The sequence below is a fragment of the Schistocerca piceifrons genome, chromosome 7, assembly GCF_021461385.2.
Source record: "Schistocerca piceifrons isolate TAMUIC-IGC-003096 chromosome 7, iqSchPice1.1, whole genome shotgun sequence".
NCBI lineage: Eukaryota > Metazoa > Arthropoda > Insecta > Orthoptera > Acrididae > Schistocerca > Schistocerca piceifrons.
The window spans coordinates 578,903,137-578,929,134 of NC_060144.1; the positions used below are offsets into that span (position 1 = coordinate 578,903,137).

The window sequence follows — 25,998 nt, forward strand, 5'->3', positions numbered from 1 at the left end:
AATAGTTTGGACAAGAAGAGAATAGAAGCTGTCGAAATGTGGTGCTACAGAAGAATGCTGAAGATTAGATTGGTAGATCACATAACTGACGAGGAGGTATTGAATAGAATTGGGGAGCAGGGGAGTTTGTGGCACAACTTGACAAGAAGAAGGGACCGGTTGGTAGGACATGTTCTGAGGCATCAAGGGATCACAAAGTTAGCATTGGAGGGCAGCGTGGAGGGAAAAAATCGTAGAGGGAGACCAAGAGATGAATACACTGAGCTGATTCAGAAGGATGTAGGTTGCAGTAAGCACTGGGAGATGAAGAAGCTTGCACAGGATAGAGTTGCATGCAGAGCTGCATCATACAGTCTCAGGACTGAAGACAACAGCAACAACAACAACCGCTTCCAGGTTCAGCATGGAACTTTTTCCGAGAGGTTTATCAACATGAATTTGTCCATTCTGCAGGTATGCTACACATCCTATAAAAACAGTTACAGATGGGAGATTTTATTAAAATATGGCTGGCGGCTGTGACCGAGCGGTTCTATGCCCTTCAGTCCGGAACCGCGCTGCTGCCACGGTCGCAGGTTCGAATCCTGCCTCGGTCGTGGGTGTATGTGATGTCCTTAGGTCGGTTAGATTTATGTAGTTCTAAGTCTAGGGGACTGATGACGTCAGATGTTAAGTCCCATAGTGATTAGAGCCGTTTGAACCATTTGATTAAAATATGCCACAAAATTAGACAGCAAGCAGTACACAGTTTATTTATTTCAAAATATTATAACAGTGTATTTTTGCAGTAAAAGTAGAATACAGAACGATGAATGATACACTGATTGGGACAGACACGGTGTCTTGTGCTTTTGTAGTGGGAGCCAGCACATCAAACGCCGACAGCTGTCCGGAGCAGCCATATGTAGGGTGCACTGTATGCCCGAGATGGCTTGGAGCCGTGACGGGTAGTCAGTCAGCCTATGCTGGGGCTGCCTCCTTGCGTCGCGTCACCCTGAAGTAGATGCCGCCCACGGGTGCCATGACGAATGACAGGGGTGCCAACTTTGGCGGCACAGCCGTCTCGGCGCACGTCTCGAAGCGGAACTTCTGCAGCATCGATGCCAGCCCCACTTTGGTCTGCAGTTGCCCGAATCGCATACCTGCCGCAGAAGAAAATCCGAAATGTTCAATAATACCTTAAAAGTCCCTATAGAGCGGAAATATCAAAGTCTGCAACCATCACTCAACAGTCGTACCGCTGCTGAGTTAGCTAGTAATGCCTGTAAGTAGACTTAAATCTGTACATCGACGTAAGGACCCAGGTCCTGACGGAGTGCCACAACAAACGGTGACATTTCGATTATATGACTCATCAAATGAAATTTGTGACTGGAATTAGGACTTCTTGATTTTCAGTATGTATCATGTTATATTATATGGAGAGTCACTGGAAGATGCAAAAGTAACTTCAGGCCTGTTTCTAACAGAATTAGCACCCTACTTATTCTTATACATTCCTGGTACCAATATCCCTCTTTTCTTTTACGATGTACTTTTTCTTATATTATTTTATGTTACTACTGAAAACACATTAGCAGCGAGCCTCTTGGTCAATTAGTAGCGTATTTGATCAGTAATGAAAACGGTCTCGGTGCTGGGTTATACCCCCTTCACCGCTTCAATTTTGAATACAAATGGTCAGAAACAGCGGCCGAAGACTTGCGGTACAAGAAATCATCCTCATTCAGGCTACGGCCTTGTCAAAGAGGCCGGAGGAGCGGATAGACGTTCAGGCCACTCTCTTGCCCTTGGGGTGTAAAACTGGCCCTAAAGGGGGAAGAATCAACAATGACCAACAGCTTGAAGAAGCAGAAGGCAATAGAAATCACTGAAGTAAAGAAACATAATCCGTATCCACAGGACACGATGCCTATAATTGAAAAGGTGTCATGACGGACTCTCCATTGACAAATGATTCCCGAGTAGTCACCCATTCGGATACCCAGGAGGGCACTGCCAATGGGGGGAAGACCATGCGAAAGAGATTGAATAACCAACGAAAGAATAACTCTCTACTAGTCGAGGCGTGTAATTTAGTTTCAGCGTGGTAGGGAAGCTTGAAAATCTGAAAAGGGAAATGCAAAGGCTCAGTCTAGATACAATGGGGGTCAGTGAAGTGAAATGGAAGAGAGGCAAGGATTTCTGGTCAAACGAGTGTAGTGTAATATCAACAGTAACAGAAAATGGTATAACGAGAGTAGGATTTGTTATGAACAGGGAGGTAGAGGACAGACTGATTTTCTGTGAACAGCTCAGGCATAGGGTCGTTCTCATCAGGTTCGACAGCAAATGGCGGGGAGACAAGGGAAGATTTTAGTTAGATTACGTCATGGTCAGTCAGAGAATCCGGAATCATATATTGGATTGGAAGGCATACCCAGGAGCATGTGTAGACCCAGATCACAATGTAGTAATGATGAAGAGTAGATTGAAGTTTAATAGACTAGTCAGGAAGAATCAGTGCGCAAATAATTGGAAGTACTAAGAGAATGAACAAATACGACTGAAGTTCTCTGGTGCTCTAGACACTACCATATTGAGTTCTTCAGTTGGCAGTATAGCTGAAGAGGAATGGACATCTCTAAGGAGGGCAGTTGCAGAAATTGGAAAGGAAACCATAGGTACAAGGAAGGCCACTGCAATGAAACCATGGATAACAGATAAAATATTTCAGCTGATAGACGAAAGAAGGAAGTACTAAAATGTTCAGAGAAATTAAGGAATATAGAGATACAAGTCAATTAGGAACGACATAAGTAGGAAATGCAGGGAAGCTAAGACGAAATGCCTGCTTCAAAAACGTCAAGAAATCGAAAAAGAAATGATTAACGGAAGGACGGATTCGGCATACAGGAAAGTCAAAACAACCTTCGGTGAAATTAAAAGCAAGGGCGGTAACATTAAGACGTCAATGGGAATTACACTGTTAAAAAAGGAGGAGAGAGCGGTTGGATGGAAAGAGTACACTGACGGCCTATGTGAGAGGAAGACTGCTCTGATGACGTGGTAGGAGAAACAGGAGACGACAGGGATGAGATAGGGGATCCGGAATTATAATCAGAATTTAACAGAGCTTTGGAAGAATTAAGGTCAAATAACGCAGAAGATAACGCTCCATCGGAATTTCTATAATCATTGGGGCAGTGGCAAGCCGGCTGATGTGGCCGAACGGTTCTAGGCGCAACAGTCTAGAACCGCGCGACCACTACGGTCGCAGGATCGAATCCTGCCTCGGGCATGGATGTGTGTGATGTCCTTAGGTTAGTTAGGTTTAAGTAGTTCTAAGTTCTAGGGGACTGATGAACTTAGATGTTAAGTCCCATAGTAGTCAGAGCCATTTGAACCATTTTTTTTTGGGGCAGTGGCAACAGAACAATTGTTCGCATTGGTGTATAGAACGTAAGAGACTGGCAATACACTGTACCATCAGACTTTCGGGAAAACATCAACCACGCTATTCAGACGATAGCAAGAGCCGAGAAGAGCGAGAATTATCCAACAATCAACTTAAAAGTTCAATCATCTAAGTTGCTGACAAGAATAATATACACAAGAATGGAAAATTAAATTAAGGATCCATTAGATTATGATCAGTTTGGCTTTAGGAAAGGTAAAGGCACCACAGGCAGTTCTGTAATAGCTTTTGATAATGGGTGCAAGAGTGAAGAAAAATCGAGACGCGTTAGTATGATTTGTGGGTCTGGAGGAAGCGTTCGATCATGTAAAACGGTGTAAGATATTCGAAATCTGAGAAAGATAGGGATAAGCTATAGGGAAAGGCGAGTAACGTACAATATATACAAGAACCAAGATGGAGCAGTAAGACTCGAAGACTAAGAACGAAATGCTCGGATTAAAAAGACTGTAGAAAAGGGATGTAGTCTTTCGACCCTGCTGTTCAGTCTATACATCGAAGAAACAATGACACAAAAATAATTCATAAGTTGGATTGAAATTAAGGATGAAAGAAGGTCAATGATAAGGTTCGCATATAACATCACTATCCAAAGTGAAAGTGAAGAAGAATTGCGGGATCTGTTCAATGGAACGAACAGTCTAATGAGTGCAGAATATTGACTGAGAGTAAATCGAAGAAAGAGCGAAGTAGTGAGAAATAGCAGAAATGATAACAGCGACGATCTTAACGTTACAATTGGTGATCACGAAGCAGACGAAGTTAAGAAATTCTGCCACCTAGGCGGCAAAATAACCCATGACGGACGGAGAAAGGAGGACATAAAAGGTAGACTACTACTCGCGAAAAAGGCATGCCTGCGTAAGAGAAATCTGCTAGTATCTAATATGTCTTAACTTGAGAAAGAAATTTCTGAGAATGTACGTTTGGTGAACAACATTGTATGATAGTGAGACGTGGGATGTGGGAAAACCAGAACAGAAGAGTATCAAGGTCTTAGAGATGTGGGGCTACTAAAGAAAGTTGAAAATTAGGTAAGGAACGAGGACGTTTTCCGCAGAGTCGGTGAGGAAAAGAATATCTGGGAAACTCTGACAGAAAGAAGTGGCTGAATGATAGGACATCTGTCAAGGGATCAGGCGATAACTTACATGGTGCCGGAGCGAGCTGTAGAGGGTAAAAACTATAGAGAAAGACGGAGATTGGAATATATCGAGCAAATAATTGAGGATGCAGGGGGCAGCTGCTACTCTGAGAAGACTGATAACTCAGAAGAAAAATCATTAGCGACTAGTTTCTCATGAATGTGCTATCTGACTAAATTTCAATATTCACAGTATAGTGTCCCGATTGGTGCTGGCAATACTCTCTTCGTTTTGAAAGATTTCATGTAAAGAAATACTCTTAATGTAATATATCTGTGAACGAAGTGCATGTCAAAGTTTCACCCGGCTAAAAATTGTTTGTTTCTGGATCGATGTAACTTATTTGAATGTTTACGTCTCCTCTTTCTCTTTCAAGCAACTGTTTTAATTATTCTGGAAGCATTGTGTTCTGCAAGGTATCGCTTTTAAAATTTTCATGTTCATAATATTCCTACATTAAAAAGTAAGTCTTACTAAAATTCAGTGCTATAGGTAAGTAACCACGAACGTTCCGTTTGCAAAAATTTGTGTTGTTATTTAAATAAATTGTTCATTTATCAGTTATTCCAATGACAATGATATATTTTCTAGAAATTTCCTGGGGAGCTTTGGGAATCCCCATGAGTATTAAAACTATTCTCCTATAAAATTACTCAGCTTATAGTTGAACAAATCTACTTCACTGTCTATTGTATCCTTGTATCGTTCATTCTTACTATCTTTTATTTTAACTGGCAGCGAAACAGAAGCAAGAAAGTAAATTGTTTATTATTTCAAAAGAAATCGCCATAACTGTTATTCAAGTGTGAGTCAAGTGTGGTCAATGCCTTCATGAAAGTATGTTCACAGTTGCCTATGGGACCATGATTGTACACAGGCCTGCTCCTCTTCGTCCGATGCAAATCGACGGGCATCAGTGCCTTTCTTCAGGCATCTGTAGTTGTGGAAATCGCATGGAGAGAGGTGAGGAAGGTCTGGAGATCGTTTTGACAACGCTGCAGAAGTTTCGCTGGGAAGTCTCGATTTCTCCACATGCCGGTTTTCCTAATTTTCGGAGACCTGAAGTAAGACATTAGTGGCCGTCGATTGGCTTTGGGTGAAGAGGTGCACGCTTGGTTAGAATCTTGTTCCGTAGGCAATCGCAAACATTTTCTCACGAAGTCATTGACCATCTTGCCTCACAGTGGGATAAATGCATTAACAGTCACGACACTTAATTAAAAGTTCACCAAGTTTTTTTTCCATCAGTGTCGTTTTTACTGGACTGTGTCTTGCAATGGACATATATTTCACCGCTTTCTAAAGGCTCTGTTACGCGCAAAGCTCAGGCAATCGTGGATAAACAGTTGAAGTGCATAGTTACTGAGTGCCAATCAGTCAGCGCCCGTTAACCGAAATACATAAATCTGTTTAAGTTCTGAACGTTACGTGGTCTTCATGGAGTGCTCAGCCAGTGTTCAGTTCATTAGTTTTCAGTCCCGGTGAAGATACGTAGTGTTCAGTTCATTAGTTTTCAGTCCCGGTGAAGATACGTAGTGATCATTTCCACTTGTGAACTTTTCGAATTTCCTGCTAATCTGGGGAGCTTACCGGTCTGCGTAACGCTACTGACGCGCATACATTCTAAAGGATGATCACCTTGCTCAGTAAGTTACACGATCCAGGGAAGTGTGTTGATGCCCTTGCTGTTCTTGTGCAACAATGTTGATGGAGAGGATATTAATGGATAGGCTTAACTGTACATAGACTTAACTGGAATGAACTACTATCTGAAAATACTTGCGCAAATATTTAGTCAGATACTGATAAGATTCGAAGGTAGTGTCATAAGTTAGCAAGTTTTTTCACAACGTTGTGCCATGCACTGGAATGATCACGGAGTGGCCGGATAACGTGCGTCCCGGATCCTTGAAGATAGACCTCGATTATACAACGAAAGGCTATTCAAAAAGTTCAAGGACCAGTATTTTAAACTCAAAACCATCTTAGAATAGCTAGAAATGACAGCGACCGAAAGAGATTGGGATACCAAAACCGCCCCGCCAATCGTCGTCCAACAGCTCTGTGATTCGCGGAGCACAGGTACAAATGCCGAGACCGCATTTCGCATTTATCTCGCTCTCTCTCTCTCTAACCAACTCTCTCTCCCTCTCTCTCTCTCTCTTCGTATGTCTCTCCGCACACACACACACACACACACACACACACACACACACACACACTTACACACACACACTGGAATACCAGTAGTTGAAATCCGATTCATAATTTTTCCACTACAGTTCCACTCTAATTATTGCTACACAGTCCGTGCGAAATTTTGTACGCGGGACATTGTAACGAATTACGAACTACCAATCTGGACTGTCGTCATCTAGGTGTGACGGAATTTAATTGAAACTGTAATCGGATTTTTGCTGTACTGGCATGAGATATTCGATTCGTTTTGCAGTTGACGCCATCGATATGTAGCTGAGAAAAACTGCCTGACACGGGAAAGGTAGCGATGCTTAAGTCTTAACTGAAACATGGGTAATTTTAAAATGGTCTCAGTTCTAGTAGGTATGCTACGTATTTACGTATGACCGTCAGTTAACTGTGACGTCAGTTTCCTCAAAGTCTTTGCTTCTCCTGGACTTGGTGGTTCCACTGTCATTTATCGTAGAGAGTGGCAGCTACTTAAGCCCCTGATTTTGTTCATTTGTTAAAGTACTCAGTATGGAATATATCATACCGCAGAAGGGCATTGGGATAAAACCTATATAAAAGTACGAAAAATATTATAACACTCAGATATAGATGGACCAGAAAGGTAGATAAAGTGTATCTATATCTATATCATCATCTACATGATTACTCTGCAATTCACAATTAAGTGCCCGACAGTGCGTGAATTTCTACACCGTTTCACGCTCTGATCTCTGGTGTACAGATTAGATGCGTGTAATTTCACTTCTAGAAGTAAGAAACTAGTCATTTACTATACAGGGCGTTACAAAAAGGTACGGTCAAACTTTCAGGAAACATTCCTCACACACAAAGAAAGAAAATATGTTACGTGGAAATGTGTCCGGAAACGCTTACTTTCCATGTTAGAGCTCATTTTATTACTCACAGGCAAAAAATTAGAAGACTGCTTCTTTTATGCCGAAAAAAATGGGTTTTAGCAACAGAACTTTTACTTAAAAAGACTGTGCTCGGTGCCTATAAAGCTGCAGTGACCACTTGAATCTGCTACGTTAACAAGCGCCAAACCTATAGCTAATACCAACATATTCTATTTGCCGAAACTGAAGTGACCACTGACATCTACTAAGTTAACAAGCGCTACTTAGTAGATCGGTTTCCTGCAATTTTTAATGTAATTTTTCCCCATGTGTATGTTCCCAAGGTAAGCATAAAAATGGCATATTGCATTTCATTCACGTCAATGCTCTACCGGATTTTAACTCACGCTGCGATTTCCGCTGGCCAATTTTTCTGATGTCTAATGAACCATCACAGCATGGAGATTATGGGGAGATCCCGGACATCAGTCAACCACATAAGCGTTGGGTGCCCTAGCCAAGGACGCGAGTCAGAGCAGATGGTTTAAATGAAACAAGAACATCCCGTTAAGACGCTAGTACTCGTCACAACAATGAATATAGACATTCATGAACTGAAAAGTTGGCTAGAGTGAGCTTTTCCAGCCTCATAAATTGGAAACACCCTTTATTTACCGTAGCCTGTATTTTATTTATTTAATCTACTTATTTATAAATAAATCTACATGGCAGCAAGGAAAATGTGTTTTCATTTTTGAAACAGATATCTGTAAATTGCCCGTGGAGTAGTTGAACGTTTTCATAAAGCACAATGGATCGGATTGCCGGCCGCTGTGGCCGTTCGGTTCTAGGCGCTTCAGTCTGGAACCGCGTGACCGCTACGGTCGCAGGTTCGAATCCTGCCTCGGGCATGGATGTGTGTGATGTCCTTAGGTTAGTTAGGTTTAAGTGGTTCTAAGTTCTAGGGGACTTATGACCACAGCTGTTAAGTCTCATAGTGCTCAGAGCTATTTGAACCATTTTTTTTTTGGATCGGTTTGAATTTATACATTTTTATTTTGTTTTATTTAGAAACTAGTTTTTTAGCCAATGTAACAAAACTTCTGTACTGTTATACATATTTAAGTGTTACTGATAAAGTGAATGAAATTATTATTGTAAATTGATTAGCACGTTGTGGAAAAGCACCCCTCTGAGTCGGAATGCGCTGTATTTGTATATCCAATGCCCAATGAAATAAAATAAAAAATGACTGTGACTTTATTCCATGTCTGTGTTATAATAACAGTCTGTTAATCTTCCCTGGCGTCAATAAATGGTATGTAAGTTAAAATAAATAGCTTTAGTGCACGTGTCTGCAAGATGAACTCACCATCTTAATCCACGAGTGCTATTCGTTCATTATGGTCCGATCTGTCGCGTAATGGAAAGCACAGTGAAAATCTGACGAGGCTTTGCAGAGATGTGTTGGCAGATTCTCTAGGATGCTCGTCGATAGCGTCAGGCCGCACTTCTCAGTTCTGAGCGTACGGTGAGCACGTAAAGATACATAGAAGATAGTACCTACCGGCAAGTACTGTATGGGTGCCTGCTGAGAAATCTCGCCTGGTTTCAAGCAACCGTCATAACGTAATTGTCATGCACTTCCTTCTTCATCACGATTCTCGGCCTCACTCTGCTGGGACAATTATGACGCTCCTACAGCGTTTTCGGTAGGAACTTCTTCTATTTTTTTTATTTTAAACGTCTACATCCATCATAAGTTTATGTAAACGCAGTCAACAATACTGGGTGTTACAAAAAGGTACTGCCAAACTTTCAGGAAACATTCCTCACACACAAAGAGAGAAAATATTTTATGTAGACATGTGTCCGGAAACGCTTACTTTCCATGTTAGAGGTCATTTTATCACTTCTCTTCAAATCACATTAATCATGGAATGGAAAGACACAGCAACAGAACGTACCAGCGTGATTTCAAACACTTTGTTACATGAAATGTTCAAAATGTCCTCCGTTAGCGAGGATACATGCATCCACCCTCCGTCGCATGGAATCCCTGATGCGCTGATGCAGCCCTGGAGAATGGCGTATTGTATCACAGCCGTCCACAATACGAGCACGAAGAGTCTCTACATTTGGTACCGGGGTTGCGTAGACAAGAGCTTTCAAATGCCCCCATAAATGAGAGTCAAGAGGGTTGAGTTCAGGAGAGCGTGGAGGCCATGGAATTGGTCCGCCTCTACCAATCCATCGGTCACCGAATCTGTTGTTGAGAAGCGTGCGAAAACTTCGACTGAAATGTGCAGGAGCTTCATCGTGCATGAACCACATGTTGTGTCGTACTTGTAAAGGCACATGTTCTAGCAGCGCAGGTAGAGTATCCCGTATGAAATCATGATAACGTGCTCCATTGAGCGTAGGTGGAAGAACATGGGGCCCAATCAAGACATCACCAACAATGCCTGCCCAAACGTTCGCAGAAAATCTGTGTTGGTGACGTGATTGCACAATTGCGTGAGGATTCTCGTCAGCCCACACATATTGATTGTGAAAATTTACAATTTGATCACGTTGGAATGAAGCCTCATCCGTAAAGAGAACATTTGCACTGAAATGATGATTGACACATTGTTGGATGCATCATTCGCAGAAGTGTACCCGTGGAGGCCAATCAGCTGCTGATAGAGCCTGCACACGCTGTACGTGGTACGGAAACAACTGGTTCTCCCGGAGCACTCCCCATACAGTGACGTTGTCAACGTTACCTATTGCCCCGTGCTTATCCATACATCAAATGGGCATCTGCCAACTCCGCATTTGTAAACATTGCGCTGACTGCAAAACAACGTTCGTGATGAACACTAACCTGTTGATGTTACGTACTGATGTGCTTGATGCTAGTACTGTAGAGCAATGAGTCGCATGTCAACACAAGCACCGAAGTCAACCTTACCTTCCTTTAATTGGGCCAACTGGCTGTGAATAGAGGAAGTACAGTACATACTGACGAAACTAAAATGAGCTGTAACATGGAAATTAAGCGTTTCCAGACACATGTCCACAGAACATCTTTTCTTTATTTGTGTGTGAGGAATGTTTCCTGACAGTTTGGCCGTACGTTTTTGTAACACCCTGTATAACATAGGAATCAGCTTAATTTTTCGAGGAACTCCTGGACAGAATAAAAGGAGTGCGCATCAGAAAACTCTTCAGTCTGGATTTGAAAGCGCAAGGACAACTGCTAAGATTTTTGAATTTTTGTGGTAATTTATTGAAAATGAATGCAGCAGTATACCGCACATCTTTCTGCACAAGAGACAAGGAAGTGAGACGGAATGAAGACTGGATTTCTGCCTAGTACTAACTGAGTGAAAGCTGCTAATTCTTGAGAATAAGCTTATATTGTTAACAAGAAACGACAGTACAGAATATATATATATATATATATATATATGTACATTAAGGGGCCAATATCAGAATTCCGAGACTAATGAACAGAGGTTGACTAGAGCTTCGCGTAGTTTCACCACTTATTGCCGGAACTGCCCGTTTCTGAGCCAAAAATGCCCTTTGTGAATGGGAAGAGTTACCAAAAACATAATACTATGGACATAAGCTCTAGTCAACTTCAGATACCGTTCGAATAGTAAAAATGGCAGCATTAAGTCTTTGAAGTGTTTCATCACTCACCACACAGTCGGGACATGTCTCCCTCTGTGTTTCATCTCTACTCACACGAAACGCTGGCTATGAAGGCAACATCTTTACATAGAGAGTGAGCTACAGAGCAGCGTATAGAATTGATGTAATGCACGATTGGAACGTTGGCACAACGCTGCGACAAATGTCATAGTAAGAGCGACGAGTATGTAGAGAGGTAGTTGCATCGCTAACTGTTGCAAGTACATTTTTGAGTTTCACCTTGGCTTCTACTTCGCAACCCACCGGATCTTCATAAAGAAAGAGCCCTGCTAGATTTTCTTGTTTTTATATTTTCTTCGGTGTTTTCAGCTCTCATTCGTTGCACTCGCAATTTTGTAAAAGCCTTTGTCGTGATTATTAAGATACCATATTTTCATTTCTCTTGCACAGGGATACTATTGAATGAATTTGGTCAGGAACATGTTCACTGTGACGAATAACAGTTCATAGCGCAGCCACAGGTGTCTGAACGTGGTGTCCTTTAAAATTCCAAAACTGTCAAAAGTGGAAACAACGCAGGACGAGCTGTGAGATCAGGGTATCAAAGTGTAGCACAGTTGCAGTCACAGTCTTACCAATGCAGTTCCTCGGCCCCTCCCCAAAGGGAAGGTAGGCGTTCCGGTTGATGTTGGCCCTGTTCCGCTCGTTGAACCTCTCCGGGTCGAACTTGTCGGGCTGTGGGAAGTACCGGGGGTCGCTGTGGAGGCCGCTCACCGGAATGAAGACCCTGGTGCCGGGTTCGATGACCGCTCCGGACCCCGGCAGCTTGTACGGCACCTCGCACACGCGGTCCAGGAACGGCACCGGCGGGTAGATGCGCAGCGTCTCTGCAACGACGTCGAGGAGCTTACCGAGAGGCACACAGTAGTTTTCCAAGCAGGTAGACATGAACTTACTGATGCAATCACATCGGGACTTTCCATTCCGCTCCTTCGTCAGATTTTGTTCACCAGACTGTCACCGCCCGTATGTCTAATGGTAAGAGAGAGGTGCAGGAGTGCTCAGCTCTCACCCAATCGTCTTTGTCTCCAGCCAAAAGGAAATTCTTGAGAGGATATAAGGGAATTGCCTGTGAAGAAATACCCAGATTTCCTTGAACCCCTGTTGTTAAGTCACACACGTGTACTCAGCCTTTTTTTCCCCTTTATTGTATTTCGATTCCCCCCAAAGGGGACGGGCTGGCAGCAGCTTATTACACTGCTCTGCAGCCTACAGACTTTTTAAAATGTAAGGAGAAGTTAAGAAACAATAAAAGCAGGCGATAAAATGGGGACTTAAATTGTAAAACGGCAGAAAATTGGGGAAAGTTAAAACATAAAGCAAAGGGTTGGCAAAGCAAATAAAATACACAGGATGCAGACAGGTAACATACTAGACAGGCAATTAAAAAACATGGCGACAGTCTGGTTTCTGTTCGCAACAGATATAAAATCACACCCTGCGACAGTATGATTTCACAACACTTCAGAAAAGACACACAACACTTAACACTCACTGTAAACACTGAACTAAAATGTCAGCACAAAGAGGACACACCATAGCCTAGAGCATATGGGGGGGAGTGGACCTGGACAGATGAGGGGGAAAACAAGGAGGGAGGAGAGAAGAAAGGAAAGGGGGGGAACCAAAGGAGGGAGAGGACTCATACGAGGGGGGCGGGGCAGGGCAGACACGAGAGGGAATGGGAAAAGGCAGAGGACGTAAATGCAAAAGGACTCGTGAGAGAGATGGGGGGCAGAGAGAGGGTAGGTGGGGAAGAGAAAAAGAAAAAGCGGATGGAAGGGTGGGAGAGGGAGCCCAGGAAAAGGACCAAGGAACGGAGGGGGAGTGAGGATCAGAGTTGATAGGAGGGATAAATGGAGGGAGAGAGGGCATCATCTGGGAGGGGGAGTTGATGGAAGCCACCTTCGGAAAGGAGATAAAGGGTGTAGAGATGGAGGGTAGGGGGGACACAGCGGTGAAGACGTGGCAGGGGGCGGGGATGGGAGAGGAGAGGAGCAACCAGGGGGTGAGAGGGATCAAGGTGGCGGGAGGTGTAGAGTATGTAGATATGTTCGAGGAACAGGAGCAGATGGGGGAAAGGAACAATGTCATAGAGGATCCGCATGGGGGACGGGAGGCATATGCGGAAGGTGAGGCAGGGTGCATGACGCTCAAGGATCTGGAGGGACATATAGAATTTGGAGGGGGGCAGATATCCAGGTGCGACTGGCATAACAGAGGATGGGACGGATTAAGGATTTGTAGGTGTGGAGGATGGTAGAGGGGTGCAACCCCCATGTCCGACCAGAGAGCAGTTTGAGGAGTCGGAGGCGGTTGTGGGCTTTGAATTGGATGGAGTGGATATGATGGATCCAGGTGAGAAGACGGTCAATGGTGAGGCCAAGGTAGGTGAGGGTGGCGGTGGTGTACTAAGCATAAGCTAATGCTAGTACCTGGTCGGCTGAGCAATAAGAGAACTGGCCGTTACTACTGGTATTCTTCCACAGCGAGGCTGCTTTTGAAAGGCTCCCTCACAAGTTAATTTGGAAATACACATGGTGGTCCATTGATCGTGACTGGGCCAAAGGTCTCACGAAATAAGCGTCAAACGAAAAAACTACAAAGAACGAAACTTGTCTAGCTTGAAGGGGCAAACCAGATGGCGCTATTGTTGGCCCACTAGATGGCGCTGCCGTAGGTAAAACGGATATCAACTGCGTTTTTTTTAAATACGAACCCCCATTTTTATTACATATTCGTGTAGTACGTAAAGAAATATCAATATTTTAGTTGGACCACTTTTTTCGCTTTGTGATAGATGACGCTGTAATAGTCACTAACATATGGCTCACAATTTTAGACTAACAGTTGGTAGCAGGTATGATTTTTAAATTAAAATACAGAATGTAGGTACGTTTGAACTGTATAACTGTAACGTCTCCTTCTCTACAGATAACAGTTAAAAGAGAAATGTTGTACATTCAATTGAGATCGGCGGCGATTGGCTTTCCAATTCAGGGGTTTACAAACTAACCTGTAACAACTGTCCTTCATATTATATTGGTCAAACAGGCAGAACTGTGAAAACAAGATATACAGAACACCTATTAGGTAAGAAAGGAGCGAATGTACACAATTGTACTTTTGCTGAACTTCTGCTGATAGCCAGTCATACGCCAAAACATTAAGAAGACATTGTTATCCTACACAGAGAAGACAAAGGGCGTAGATTAGATCTGTGGCAAGAGTTACAAATTTTCAAACATCTTGAGCTCAAGGACGGTAATATACTGAACGACCAGTTGAACCTTGCTTGTAGACAATTTTTCGAAGGCGTTAAACCTGTACTGTTTACGGTATAACATTAATGCTGGTAACCTTAGTGGTTTATTTCCTCAGAAAGCTATGATGCACCTTCCGTGCGTTAAGCTTACTAACCTTTATGTAATGCTGGTTGTGTCACGATGTATGTTTGCTACTACATCGGCCGTTATGTGATTTTACCTGGCTCTAAAATTTTTGTTTTTCCTGTGAATGTGTATTTTCAGGATCGTGTACCAGTGTTCGTAATTCTTTCTTGACAAGACCTATTATTGTCAATTTAATGTTCTGACATGTATACCGTTTGTGGGCTCCACTAATATAGTAATGTAATTTATTTTTATGTTTTTGGCTGTATATGCCACTGGGTGTAAGTTTCACGGCGTAAGCGCCATCTGCCTTTTCTTATGTATAACTACATTATTTTGTACCAATGCTCCCATATTGTTATAACGGGAGTGTTAAACGCCTTCAATTTTTTATTGTTACTCTACCTAAGGACGTTATTAATATTGATAATTTACACGTTGCCTTTGTACGCCAATTGGCACATGTTTCTCGGCACGAACGCCACCTGCCCTGTTTCCAGAGTAACTACGCTCGCCGATTACACTCAGTCGGTTGTGAGCTCTGCAACATCCATGAGCTATTTTATATTAACGTGACAAACCCTAATTCTAGGGCTATATTTTATTTTTGACACATGAATCTATGTCGACAACTGTAAAAACGGCGATGGTACATTAGTCCTTACTAATGTAAAACTGTAAGTACCAGTCGTCCTTTCCATACTTCTGTAACGCAAGAGTTCTCTAATCTGTCTTAAAATTTATTCTTGGCTTATAAGTTTCATACTTTTCTAATGTAAGCTATGATGTTCATTGCCCTTCGGTTACCTTCTGAAGAAGACAAATTTATATTTGTCGAAACCTAAGTAAGGAATTTCTTTATCCATTGCAACTGGTCGGCTGTTTATAATAATATTAAAAAAATTGTGAAAGTGGTAGAAGCCGATCTCCAAGAAGATCAGGTTCTATTCCGGAGAAATTTTGGCACACGCGAGGCAAGACTAACCCTACCATTTATCTAAGAAGCTAGTTAAACGATAGGCAAACGTACGTTTATATTATTGGTATACTTGAGAAAGATTCTGACAATGTTGACTGGAGACACTCCTTGATATTCTGAAGGCAGCAGTGGTAAAATATAGGAAGCGAAAGGCTGTTTATAGCATATACGGAAAAGAAGACGGCAATTATAAGAGCCGAGGCAAGCACTGGTGGAGACGGCAGTGAGACAGTGTTGTAGCTTTTTCCGGATGTTATTCAATCCGTACATGTAACCAGAGGAAACCCAAAATAATTTGGGTCAAGAAATTAAAGCTCACAGAAAAGATATAAAAATTTAAAGTTTGCCGATGACACTGTATTTCTGCCGCCAACACCAAAGGATTTGGAAGACGAGTTGAATGGAATGGATAGTGTCCTTAAAGGAGGATATAAAACCTCAACAAAAATAAAAGGAAAGAAATGGAATGTTGTGAAATTACATGAGGCGATATTGAGGAAATATGATAAGGGGACGAGACACTAAAAGTAGTAGCTGAGTTTTGGTATTTGGTCAGTAAAATAACTGATGATTGAAGTAGGGAAGATATATAATGCAAATTGTCAGCCGCAAGAAAAGATTTTCTGAAGAAGAGAAATTTATTAACATCGGATATAGACTTACGTGTTGGGACGTCTTTTCTGAAGGTATTTGTGCGAGAGTGTAGCGTTGTATGGAGTGGAACTTGGACGATAAAGAGTTCAGACAAGAAGGGAATAGAAGTGTGGTGCTATAGAAGAATAGTGAAAATTAGATCAAGTAACAAATGTGGAGATAATGAACAGAATTTTCCAGAAAAGTGTGACGTAACTTCAGTATAAGAAGGGAATGTTTGATAGTGTACAATCTCGTATATCAAGGGGGTTAGCAACTTAGCGTTGAAGGGGAGTGTGGTGGGTAAAAACTGTAGAGAGAGACCAAGAGATGAACGCAGTAAGCAGGTAAAAAAGGATGTAGGTTGTAATAGTAATAGGGAGATGAAGAGGCTTGCATGTAATACAGCGCTTGTGTGTGTGTGTATTTGTGTGTGTATAGAGGATATAAGTCAGGTCTCACTGATTATTCAATGACGTAACTGTTATAGGAAAAAATAAACAGAATAAGTTATTAAAACTTCCTGGCAGATTAAAACTGTGTGCCGGGCCGAGACTCGAACTCGGGACCTTTGCCTTTCGCTGGCAAGTGCTCTACCACCATTTTTTTTTTTTAATCTCATTTTGTTCGCTTTTGTTCGTTGCATCTGCTCAGGGCGGACGTCGTAAGACATCCTTTTAACTTCGTTGTTGTTCGATTAACTCAGTTTTTTTATTACAGAGGGCAGCTAACCCTGTGACTGAACACGCTGAGCTACCGTGCCGGCACCAACTGAGCTACCCAAGCACGACTCACGCCCCGTCCTCAAAGCTTTCATATCAGCGCGCACTCCGCTGCAGAGTGAAAATCTCATTCTGGAAACATCCCCCAGGTTGTGGTTAAGCCATGTCTCAGCAATATCCTTTCTTTCAGGAGTGCTAGTTCCGCAAGGTTTGCAGAAGAGCTTCTGTAAAGTTTGGAAGGTAGGAGACGAGATACTGACAGAAGCTGTGAGGACGGGACGTGAGTCGTGCTTGGATAGCTCAGTTGGTAGAGCACTTGCCCGCGAAAGGGAAAGGTCCCGAGCTCTAGTCTCGGTCGGGCACACAGTTGTAATCTGCCAGGAAGTTTCGTATCAGCGCACACTCCGCTGCAGAGTGAAAATCTCATTCTAGAATAAGTTATTATTGTTAATTTTCTTTCATTATTGCTTTCTGTAGCTAGGCTGAATAGTAATGGGAACAATACTGTAGCGAACAACCAACAGCTACGTTACAGCAACACTGTTCAGAGAGATCATTTCATCTCGAATACTGAGATAGGTTTCCTCACGTCACACACAACTTTAAGAATGGTCTGGGTCATTTGTTTAGCTACGAGATGTCGCGAGTTTTGAAGGTGTCTGCAATAGAACCGCCAAGTTCTGTTAAGATCATTTCCTTAGATGTGATGTTACGCGCCATATAAAAAGAGGAGAAACTTGATAGCGTCTGCGTATTGCGTGAGTGTAGACGCACCCGCCACGACCTGGTCGAGGTAGGTCATGTCCTGGATGGCGTCGTAGGTGATGGCGCCGCCGTGCTTGCGCACGACCGCGTCCACCTCCGCCCGGACCCGCTCCTGGACGTCCTGGTGCAACGCCAGCTCGTGGAGGCAGAAACTCATCGTCGTCGACGACGTCTCGAAGCCCGCCGCGAAGAACACGAAGCACTGCGCCGTCATCAGCTCGTGCGTGATTTCTGCAAACAGGAAAACGGCGTCTATGTCTCAAAAAATATGGTTCAAATGGCTCTGAGCACTATGGGACTTAACATCTATGGTCATCAGTCCCCTAGAACCTAGAACTACTTAAACCTAACTAACCTGAGGACATCACACAACACCCAGTCATCACGAGGCAGAGAAAATCCCTGACCCCGTCGGGAATCGAACCCAGGAACCCGGGCGTGGGAAGCGAGAACGCTACCGCACCACCACGAGCTGCGGATTCTATGTCTTGCCAGGACAACTTCAGCAGAGTGGATTCGCGAGCTACAGATCAAGAGGTGCCAAAGAATACACGTTTGGCTGTCACGGGAATTATGCGTGAAGCTCTAGCTGACTGTCTAGCAAAATATTACTGAAAGATGTCTCGCAAAAACCAAAGCAATTGTGGTGACGCGTAAAGACTACGTAAGGTACTTCAATAAAATTCTTCAGGGTATCAGACCGCATCGTCATAATTTAAAATGCGCCAACTTTTCGGCCAGCGTTGCAGCTAGCCTTCATCAGGGCATCAGAACTGACATGTGACTACATTTTCACACAACGTTAACGTAAGGCCCTGATGAAGGCTAGCTGCAACGCTGGCCGAAAAGTTGGCGCATTTTAAATTATGACGATGCGGTCTGATACCCTGAAGAATTTTATTGAAGAAGACAACGGCCGCGGAAGCCTACGCTTACACTACGTAAGGTAGTTTGCAGACTCATAGGTACCAAAGGAACTGAAATTGGTGACACCAGTACAGAATCGGAAATGCTAAACATTGTTTTCAAGTATCATTTACGTAGATCAATCCAAAATACGATTTAATTTTTACACTACCGTCATTATAAACGGCGTACTATAGACGTCAGTACACTGGATTCTAAACTACTGGCCATTAAAATTGCTACACCAAGAGGAAATGCAGATCATAAACGGGTATTCATTGGAAAAATATACGAGTATTATACTAGAACTGACATGTGATTACATTTTCACGCAATTTGGGTGCACAGATCCTGAGAAACCAGTACCCAGAACAACCAGCGATGTAACTTGCCTCTGCTATTCAGCTGAAGGCACTGACCTTGACGTTTGACCGGCTTTGAAAACAATCTGCCTAGACCACCGGCCATCCGGTGCCAGACAGTCGCACCCAGCAGGGCACAGTCCACAAGTATCCTCAGAATCATGAGGACAATTCAGTCAGTCGGTGCCAGGAATCTTCCTCCTAGACGCGCCGGAACGGTAAACACATAAACTGCGGCGACACTCAGACGTCTCGCAGGTCGTTTCGCCCTGCATACAATAGGCGGAACTCGACCGACGTCAGTCGTCCCACCAGGCGCTTAAGCCTATTGTACGAACCCCTCAGAATTCAGGGAAGCGCAGCTCTCAACCGGAAACGCAGAGTGCCGCGTCCTACGATGCTCGCCTCGCCCAGGCCACACACAGAAGTAAAATAACATGTTTAGGAATCGAGTGAAAAGTATTTTTTGAGCTCTCAGTACAAATACTCTCATTACAATAACCTTATTCGGTCTGTTACTACAGTGCAATGAAATAGAGCATTAATAAAATTGATGAAAATGAGAGGAGACATGGGCATGGAACCTCTTATGGAAACAGGTTAGTTCAAAAGTTATCCTTCACTCTCAGATAGGAGAAACACTACAACTTACGCTAAACCAACAGTGTTAGAACAATTGAATATTTTGCATTACTTTAACTCATGTTAGATCTGACTGTGCAGTGACAGCACACTTATACAGCATGCAGTGGGTAAAAGTGCAGATATTTTATATGTGGTACTTCTGTACGTACACACGTTAGTGTGTTAGTTGCTGTACTTCTGTGTGGAACAGTCTTCACATACACGTCCAAACTTTACAGCTTGATGTTTTTTTTTGCACAGTCGTACTGGAACACTACGTAGACCTCATCTGTCGGTACAGGCTGACCGTTTTGGGTCCATACTTCTTCACTCAACCAGTTGCCAATGGCAAAAGAAACATTAATGCCCATCTCTTGCAACATGTACTTTGAGGTGCTAATCAATGTAAAAATATATGACTCTTAATAACTATAATTACTGGTAGTGTAATGACATAAATGCTAATGCAATAGGTTTGGTACTCCTTCTTCAGACACCAACAGAAGCATCTGTTACACACTGTGTATTCCATTGCAGTATGCAAGTTTGCTTAGCCCCAAATATTTCTCTAACACAAGTCAGATCGCCTTGTTGTTCGTTCTTGTCAAAATACTCTAAAAGAAAGGAGATTTTTCTGGTCATTAGTACCAGAGTCAAATTAGTTACGCATTTAGGTTAAAGTCAAACAGGTAATAACGTCTTTCACATGTGACAAGCAGCGCTTCAAGTTTGGGGCACAAGATGTTCTTATCCAGTTATACAAACAAGTATTTCCTCCATATGTATAAAATATATTCAACTATTTACCACCTGGACGAACTGCAATATAAGTAACTAAAGTTGTTTATGGTTGAATCTAAGAATGTAATCATTTGATTTAAAAACGTGTGAATGTGTGTGTACGCACGCGCGCGTGTGTGTGTTTGCGTGTTTGCGTGTGTATGTGTGTGTGTGTGTGTGTGTGTGTGTGTGTGTGTGTGTGTGTGTGTGTGTGTATGTGTGTGCGCGCCTGTGTGTGTCACTACATTCGAATTTATTTATTAATATAAGTGTTACACATTATGAGTTGTAGAATATAATTGGAGGCCATCACATCAGGGAGCTTCCACATCATGAACTTTATCGTCACCGTCGTCATTAGTCAGTTTACTCATGGCTGAGTGTCATGACCTAACTTCTTCATTCATTTCTAAAGTTACTGCACATTCGACTAGACGTCTCCACCTACAGTGAGTTTCAGCCTTGAAACACGTATGGAACGTAGCAGCGGTGGTGAGGCATGATAAAATCTTTGACCAGAGAGCCTTTTATCGTGGTTAGTCTGCGCTTGACCGCGCGAGTGTTACGAGCAGTACTCTGTCAGTAGTCGTTGCGAGCAGTAGCTCAGTTCAGTTGCGTCCAGTAGTCGGTCGGTAGTAGTCGTGCAGTACAGTCGCGAGCAGTCTGTCAGTGGGCAGTCTGTGAGCAGTGCAGTATGTCGGTAGTAGCAGTCGAGTGCAGTTGTGTGTGAGGAGTCGGCAAGCGTCGACATGGCATTCTGGTCAAGATACAGGACGAGGTATATAATTTTTAAATGCGCTCAGCTAATAATGTAAATTAACTGTATCTAATTTGTGCAATAATCGCCCCAATAATAATTTTGATTTCAAAGCAATTTTCAACAAAAGAACCAGTTAATTGAACCAACGATTTCCTTCCATTTCCTTTAAAGAAAAGTTTCAGTTAAATTTAAAAAAAAAATTATTATTTGCAATGCATTTCCTCCAAGCAGTGGCCAACAATAAGAGCAGAAACCTGACATGCAGTTATACTGAGGTAAGAAATTAATTCTGATTTTTGCACAGGGCCAAAGACCGACATTTCAGTCCAATTGAGTTATCATTATCACTGAGATTTTCTTATCACTGAATTGACTTTCATTTTTTTTGTGAGGAACTTACACCAGAGTCAGATTGCGAATTTTTATTTAATTGTCATTGTCATTAGATTTTTATTGCAGGGAGGTTACGTTTGGTCCCATTTCTATTAAATATTGTCTTATAAATTTCGGTGGGGAGGTTACACTTGGCGACACCCAGTCCAGGATCGTATTTCGTTGAGAATCTTTTGAACAACAGTCAGATATCTGCTCTTATTTGGTTAGATATAATTAGAATTTGGCGCAACGCTTTTACTAATCTTGTGACTTTCTTTCTACAGGTCAACGGCAATTCGTTGCTCTGTTGTATTTGTGTGTTGCTTTTGCATTGTGCTTATTTATTTTGTGAACAATTTTGGCTATTGTAAAAATGCCGCGAAAGACTGTGAATAGTGTATCGCGAGGTATTATGAACGAAATAAGCGAATTAAATAACTTCACCAATAGTACTAGTGACCCGCAGTGTAATGATGACAATCCTGCGTTCACTGACAATCAATGCGTTCCAACCACTAATGATGACTTTTGTCTTAATGATGAACAAACGAACTCGGCTATGTCTTGTGTTGATTTGACGACAATTGACGACGCGGGGCGCACTATTGTAATGTGCGCTGGCCAGCTTAACACACCCGGTTTGGGAAATTCAAGTGACGAACAGACAAATTTTTCTAATGAAAATGAACAGGATACCCAAAGTACGACGGATTCATTTAATTCCGAAATAGTGTCTGACAGTGTACATCCGACTGATAAACGTTTTTGTAAATTGCAGAATGACCAAATGGTCACACAAAGCGCGACAATTGCAGGTACACCACTAAACAGCACAGAGAATATAAACGCTAGTTTTGACTTGGTACGAATTATGACAAGATTGCTACAACAGCAAAGTGAGAAAATAGACAACAGTTTCAGACAACAGAGAGAAAATTTCAAACAATTTATGAAAAAACAAGACGACTATTACAAACAGCGGAAGGAAATGATGAATAATTATTTCAAACAACTTAATGAAAGTGTCGACAACCATTACAAACAACTTAGCGAAACAATTAATGAAAGTTTCAAACTCACAAGCGAAAAACAAGACGACCTTAAAGAACAGAACAAACAAGTTAGTGAGCAGATTACAGCTGTTACCGTGCAATGTCGGGACAGTAAAGAACAATTACGTGAGGATGCTAAGGCTTGTGCTAATAACAGTAATGAAGAAGTTGGCACTGTTGCACAAGAATTAAGTAGCACACGTGTAGGGACAACAGAATCACATAAAGACGAGATTAATGCAGTCACTGAACAATGTTCAACGAACGAAACACAGATACACGAAATTAATGCAGTCACTGAACAATGCCCTAAAGACGCAGTAAAGATACGCGACGAGTTTAATTTAAAGTCACTGGAAGTTTCACACACTGTGAATACGGAAGTTGTTAATAAAAGTGAACGTCAGAACAACCAAATTGACGAAAGTAGTAAAGTAACAGAATTAACAATTATTTCAGTCACCAATACGTCACAGAACCCGCCACGTTGCGAGCATTTGTCAGACTTACGCAGTGCGTATAATTTGAGCAATTACAGCAACTACGCGACTTAAAATCCGAAAAGCCACGCGACTTAAAATCTGAAAAGCTATGCAACTTGAAGTACGAAATGACACAGACGAACAGATTCACTCACAAACCTGAACGTGTTCTCAAATTCAGTGACGAGAACGTTGATAATAAGCAATTTGCATTTGTAAAAAAATCTAAGGAATTTAGTAATGACAGAGCACAGATACACGATTTGCACTGTATACGACAATTTATTTTTGTACTTTCACCGCTATTACCTGTAATGCGGAAGCGAGCTTCGAACCTGATGCGACAATTTGCTATTGTATTTTCATCAGCATTGCCTATAATGCAGAAATTTGAATTAGCACGGATACAACAATTTGCCTTTGGAATTTTACCGCTATTGCTTGCAACGCAAAAGCTAAAATTTATTTGCAGTGCGTAAAAGACCTCAGGGGATTCATTACGCTTTAATGAATATGTGCCGTAGCGAGCATAGGGCCCCGAGCTGTAGTAGTGCTGTTTCATCTTTAGTTTTCTGCACTGCTGCCTTCTCTTCTACTATCCTTTATATCTATCAAAACTGCTCTTTAACTATTGCTCTTTGTAGAATTAAGAATATGTAATGAAAACCCGATAAGACAAATTTTTACGGAATGTGACAATTTTCAGTAGGCACTCCCGTAATGACAACTACCGCCGTAATTTTAATTACAGATAAAAACGTAATCATCAGTATGTGTAAAATTATTAGTAACAGGAACCACATTTTTGTAACAATAGATGTTTTTCACTACAATAGCATGAAAGTCAACCGCTTAGCATACCTAACCAACAATGCAGTCTACAAGGCCAACCAAACTTTAATGTTTCGCCGCGTGCACGTATAGTCCCAGATCCAACAAATAGTAACGCACAGCAGCAAGGAAATAACTACGTATAGAAAACACAGTATTTGAATTCCTATCGCAATGCACCGTATAGAAGTGACTATCATGACCAACGTAAAAATAATGAGCACAATTTTCAGCGTACATTTAATAACAGTCGATCTTTTCAGCAGCAAGAACATCAGCAACAACACATTATCATGAATGAACCAGGCAATAGGTGCCATCTATAGCGTAACACGTCAGTAAGAAATAACAGAGCAGTTCCAATAGTCGAAATGCCACAGCATCCTCCCGTAAATAATAGCACGTACGACAGAATTTGACCAGACACAGTACAGGTTGCATATTCCAGTAACGTAAGCAATAATTTAGACACGCAGAATCTTCTTCACGAAAATGTTATTAATTTTGACGCCATCCGACACACGTTTGCATTAAGGACAGAATTACGACGTATGTAGACGACATTCTTATTGCAGAAGCTAACTGGACTGAACACAATCTGATTCTAGAACAACTGTTGCAAACTTTTCGTGCACAAGGACTTACAGTTAATCTTAGTAAATCGCACTTCGGCAAAACTTCTATAAAATTTCTTGGACACGTAATTTCAGCAGAAGGCATTGCACCTGATCCGGAAAAACTTCAAGCTCTAAGTGACATTACTGTTCCTACGACGAAGAAGCAATTACGCAGTTTTTTGGGCTTAATTAACTTTTTTCGCAAATTTATTCATCATTCTGCTTTAGACACACCTAGATTATGCCATTTAACAGGTAAAAACAGTATTTGGTCTTGGGATAAGCAAGCACACTCTGAATTCATGAACCTGAAACATGCTCTGTTGAATGCACCACTTTTACCGCACCCAGATCTTACCAGAAATTTCTCCATTGCCACCGACAGTTCTAACACGGCTTTAGGCGTACATATTTTCCAGGAAATTGAAGAAGATGGCTGTACAGTAATCAAAAACATCGCATTTGCAAGCCGCATTTTGTCACCTGCTGAACGAAATTATGTGTTGTATGGGCTTTTACGAGATTTCGGCATTTTCTTTATGGCAGACATACCACCGTTTACACAGACCACAGAGCGATACAATTTTTACTTTCGGCTAAATTCACTCACGACAGATTAAGTAGATGGAAACTTTATTTACAGGAATTTAATTTTACAGTAGTTCACATTCCCGGCACATAAAATGTTATAGCAGACGCACTATCGCGTTCTCTGAGCAACAATCAGCAAGACGTAGCAACCAACTTCTGCAAAGCAAATTTCAGTGTCATGTACATTCAGCAAGTTGCATTTGAAAACTTTATTTCATCGTCATTACAGGACATAGCACAAGAGCAAAATAAAGACAACGTGTGGAAAGAAATTAAACACCTTTGGCAAGATAGGAATAATGTTACGATTAGAATACACACATACTCTCATTCCAAGATGTAATTAATTCCATTCTAAATGAATCCACTATGCTATTTCCGTCTGTTATACTGAAAAACGTTGAACCACCAAACAAAATTAAAGAATTAGTAAACTTCCCTAGCTGTCGTCGACTAAGACACCACGAAATAATTGACATTGCGCTGAACAACATCAAACGTGCCGCAGAGCGCCGGAGAAGACAGCAAAAACAGGTTTGTACACGCCGCGACTTTCACGTTGGACAGAAGATATTAGTGCGTACACACTATTTATCCAGCAAATTAAAAGGTAAGTGCAGTAAATTTGAACTTCTATACGCAGGTCCATATCGGATTCGCAGCATTCCTCATCCCAATGTTGTACACGTCGAAACTTTGAGAACCAGAAAATCGAAAGGCAACCACCATTGGTCAAATATTAAACCCTTTATTGAATGAAGACACTGTATGAT

General features: G+C 42.0%; 1 protein-coding gene across 1 annotated transcript in view; it reads right to left on the minus strand.

Moving 5' to 3' along the window:
* Positions 1–904: 904 nt before the first annotated feature.
* The window catches only part of LOC124709091 (cytochrome P450 6a2-like), a 66,521-nt gene continuing 41,427 nt past the window's right edge, over positions 905–25,998 (minus strand). The window contains exons 4-6 of the mRNA XM_047240738.1: positions 17,855–18,076; positions 11,930–12,181; positions 905–1,142 (exon numbers count right to left, since the gene is read on the minus strand). Of these exons, the coding sequence (XP_047096694.1) occupies positions 961–1,142; positions 11,930–12,181; positions 17,855–18,076 (656 nt within the window). The 3' untranslated portion in view covers positions 905–960. The remainder of the gene's footprint in view (positions 1,143–11,929; positions 12,182–17,854; positions 18,077–25,998) is intronic.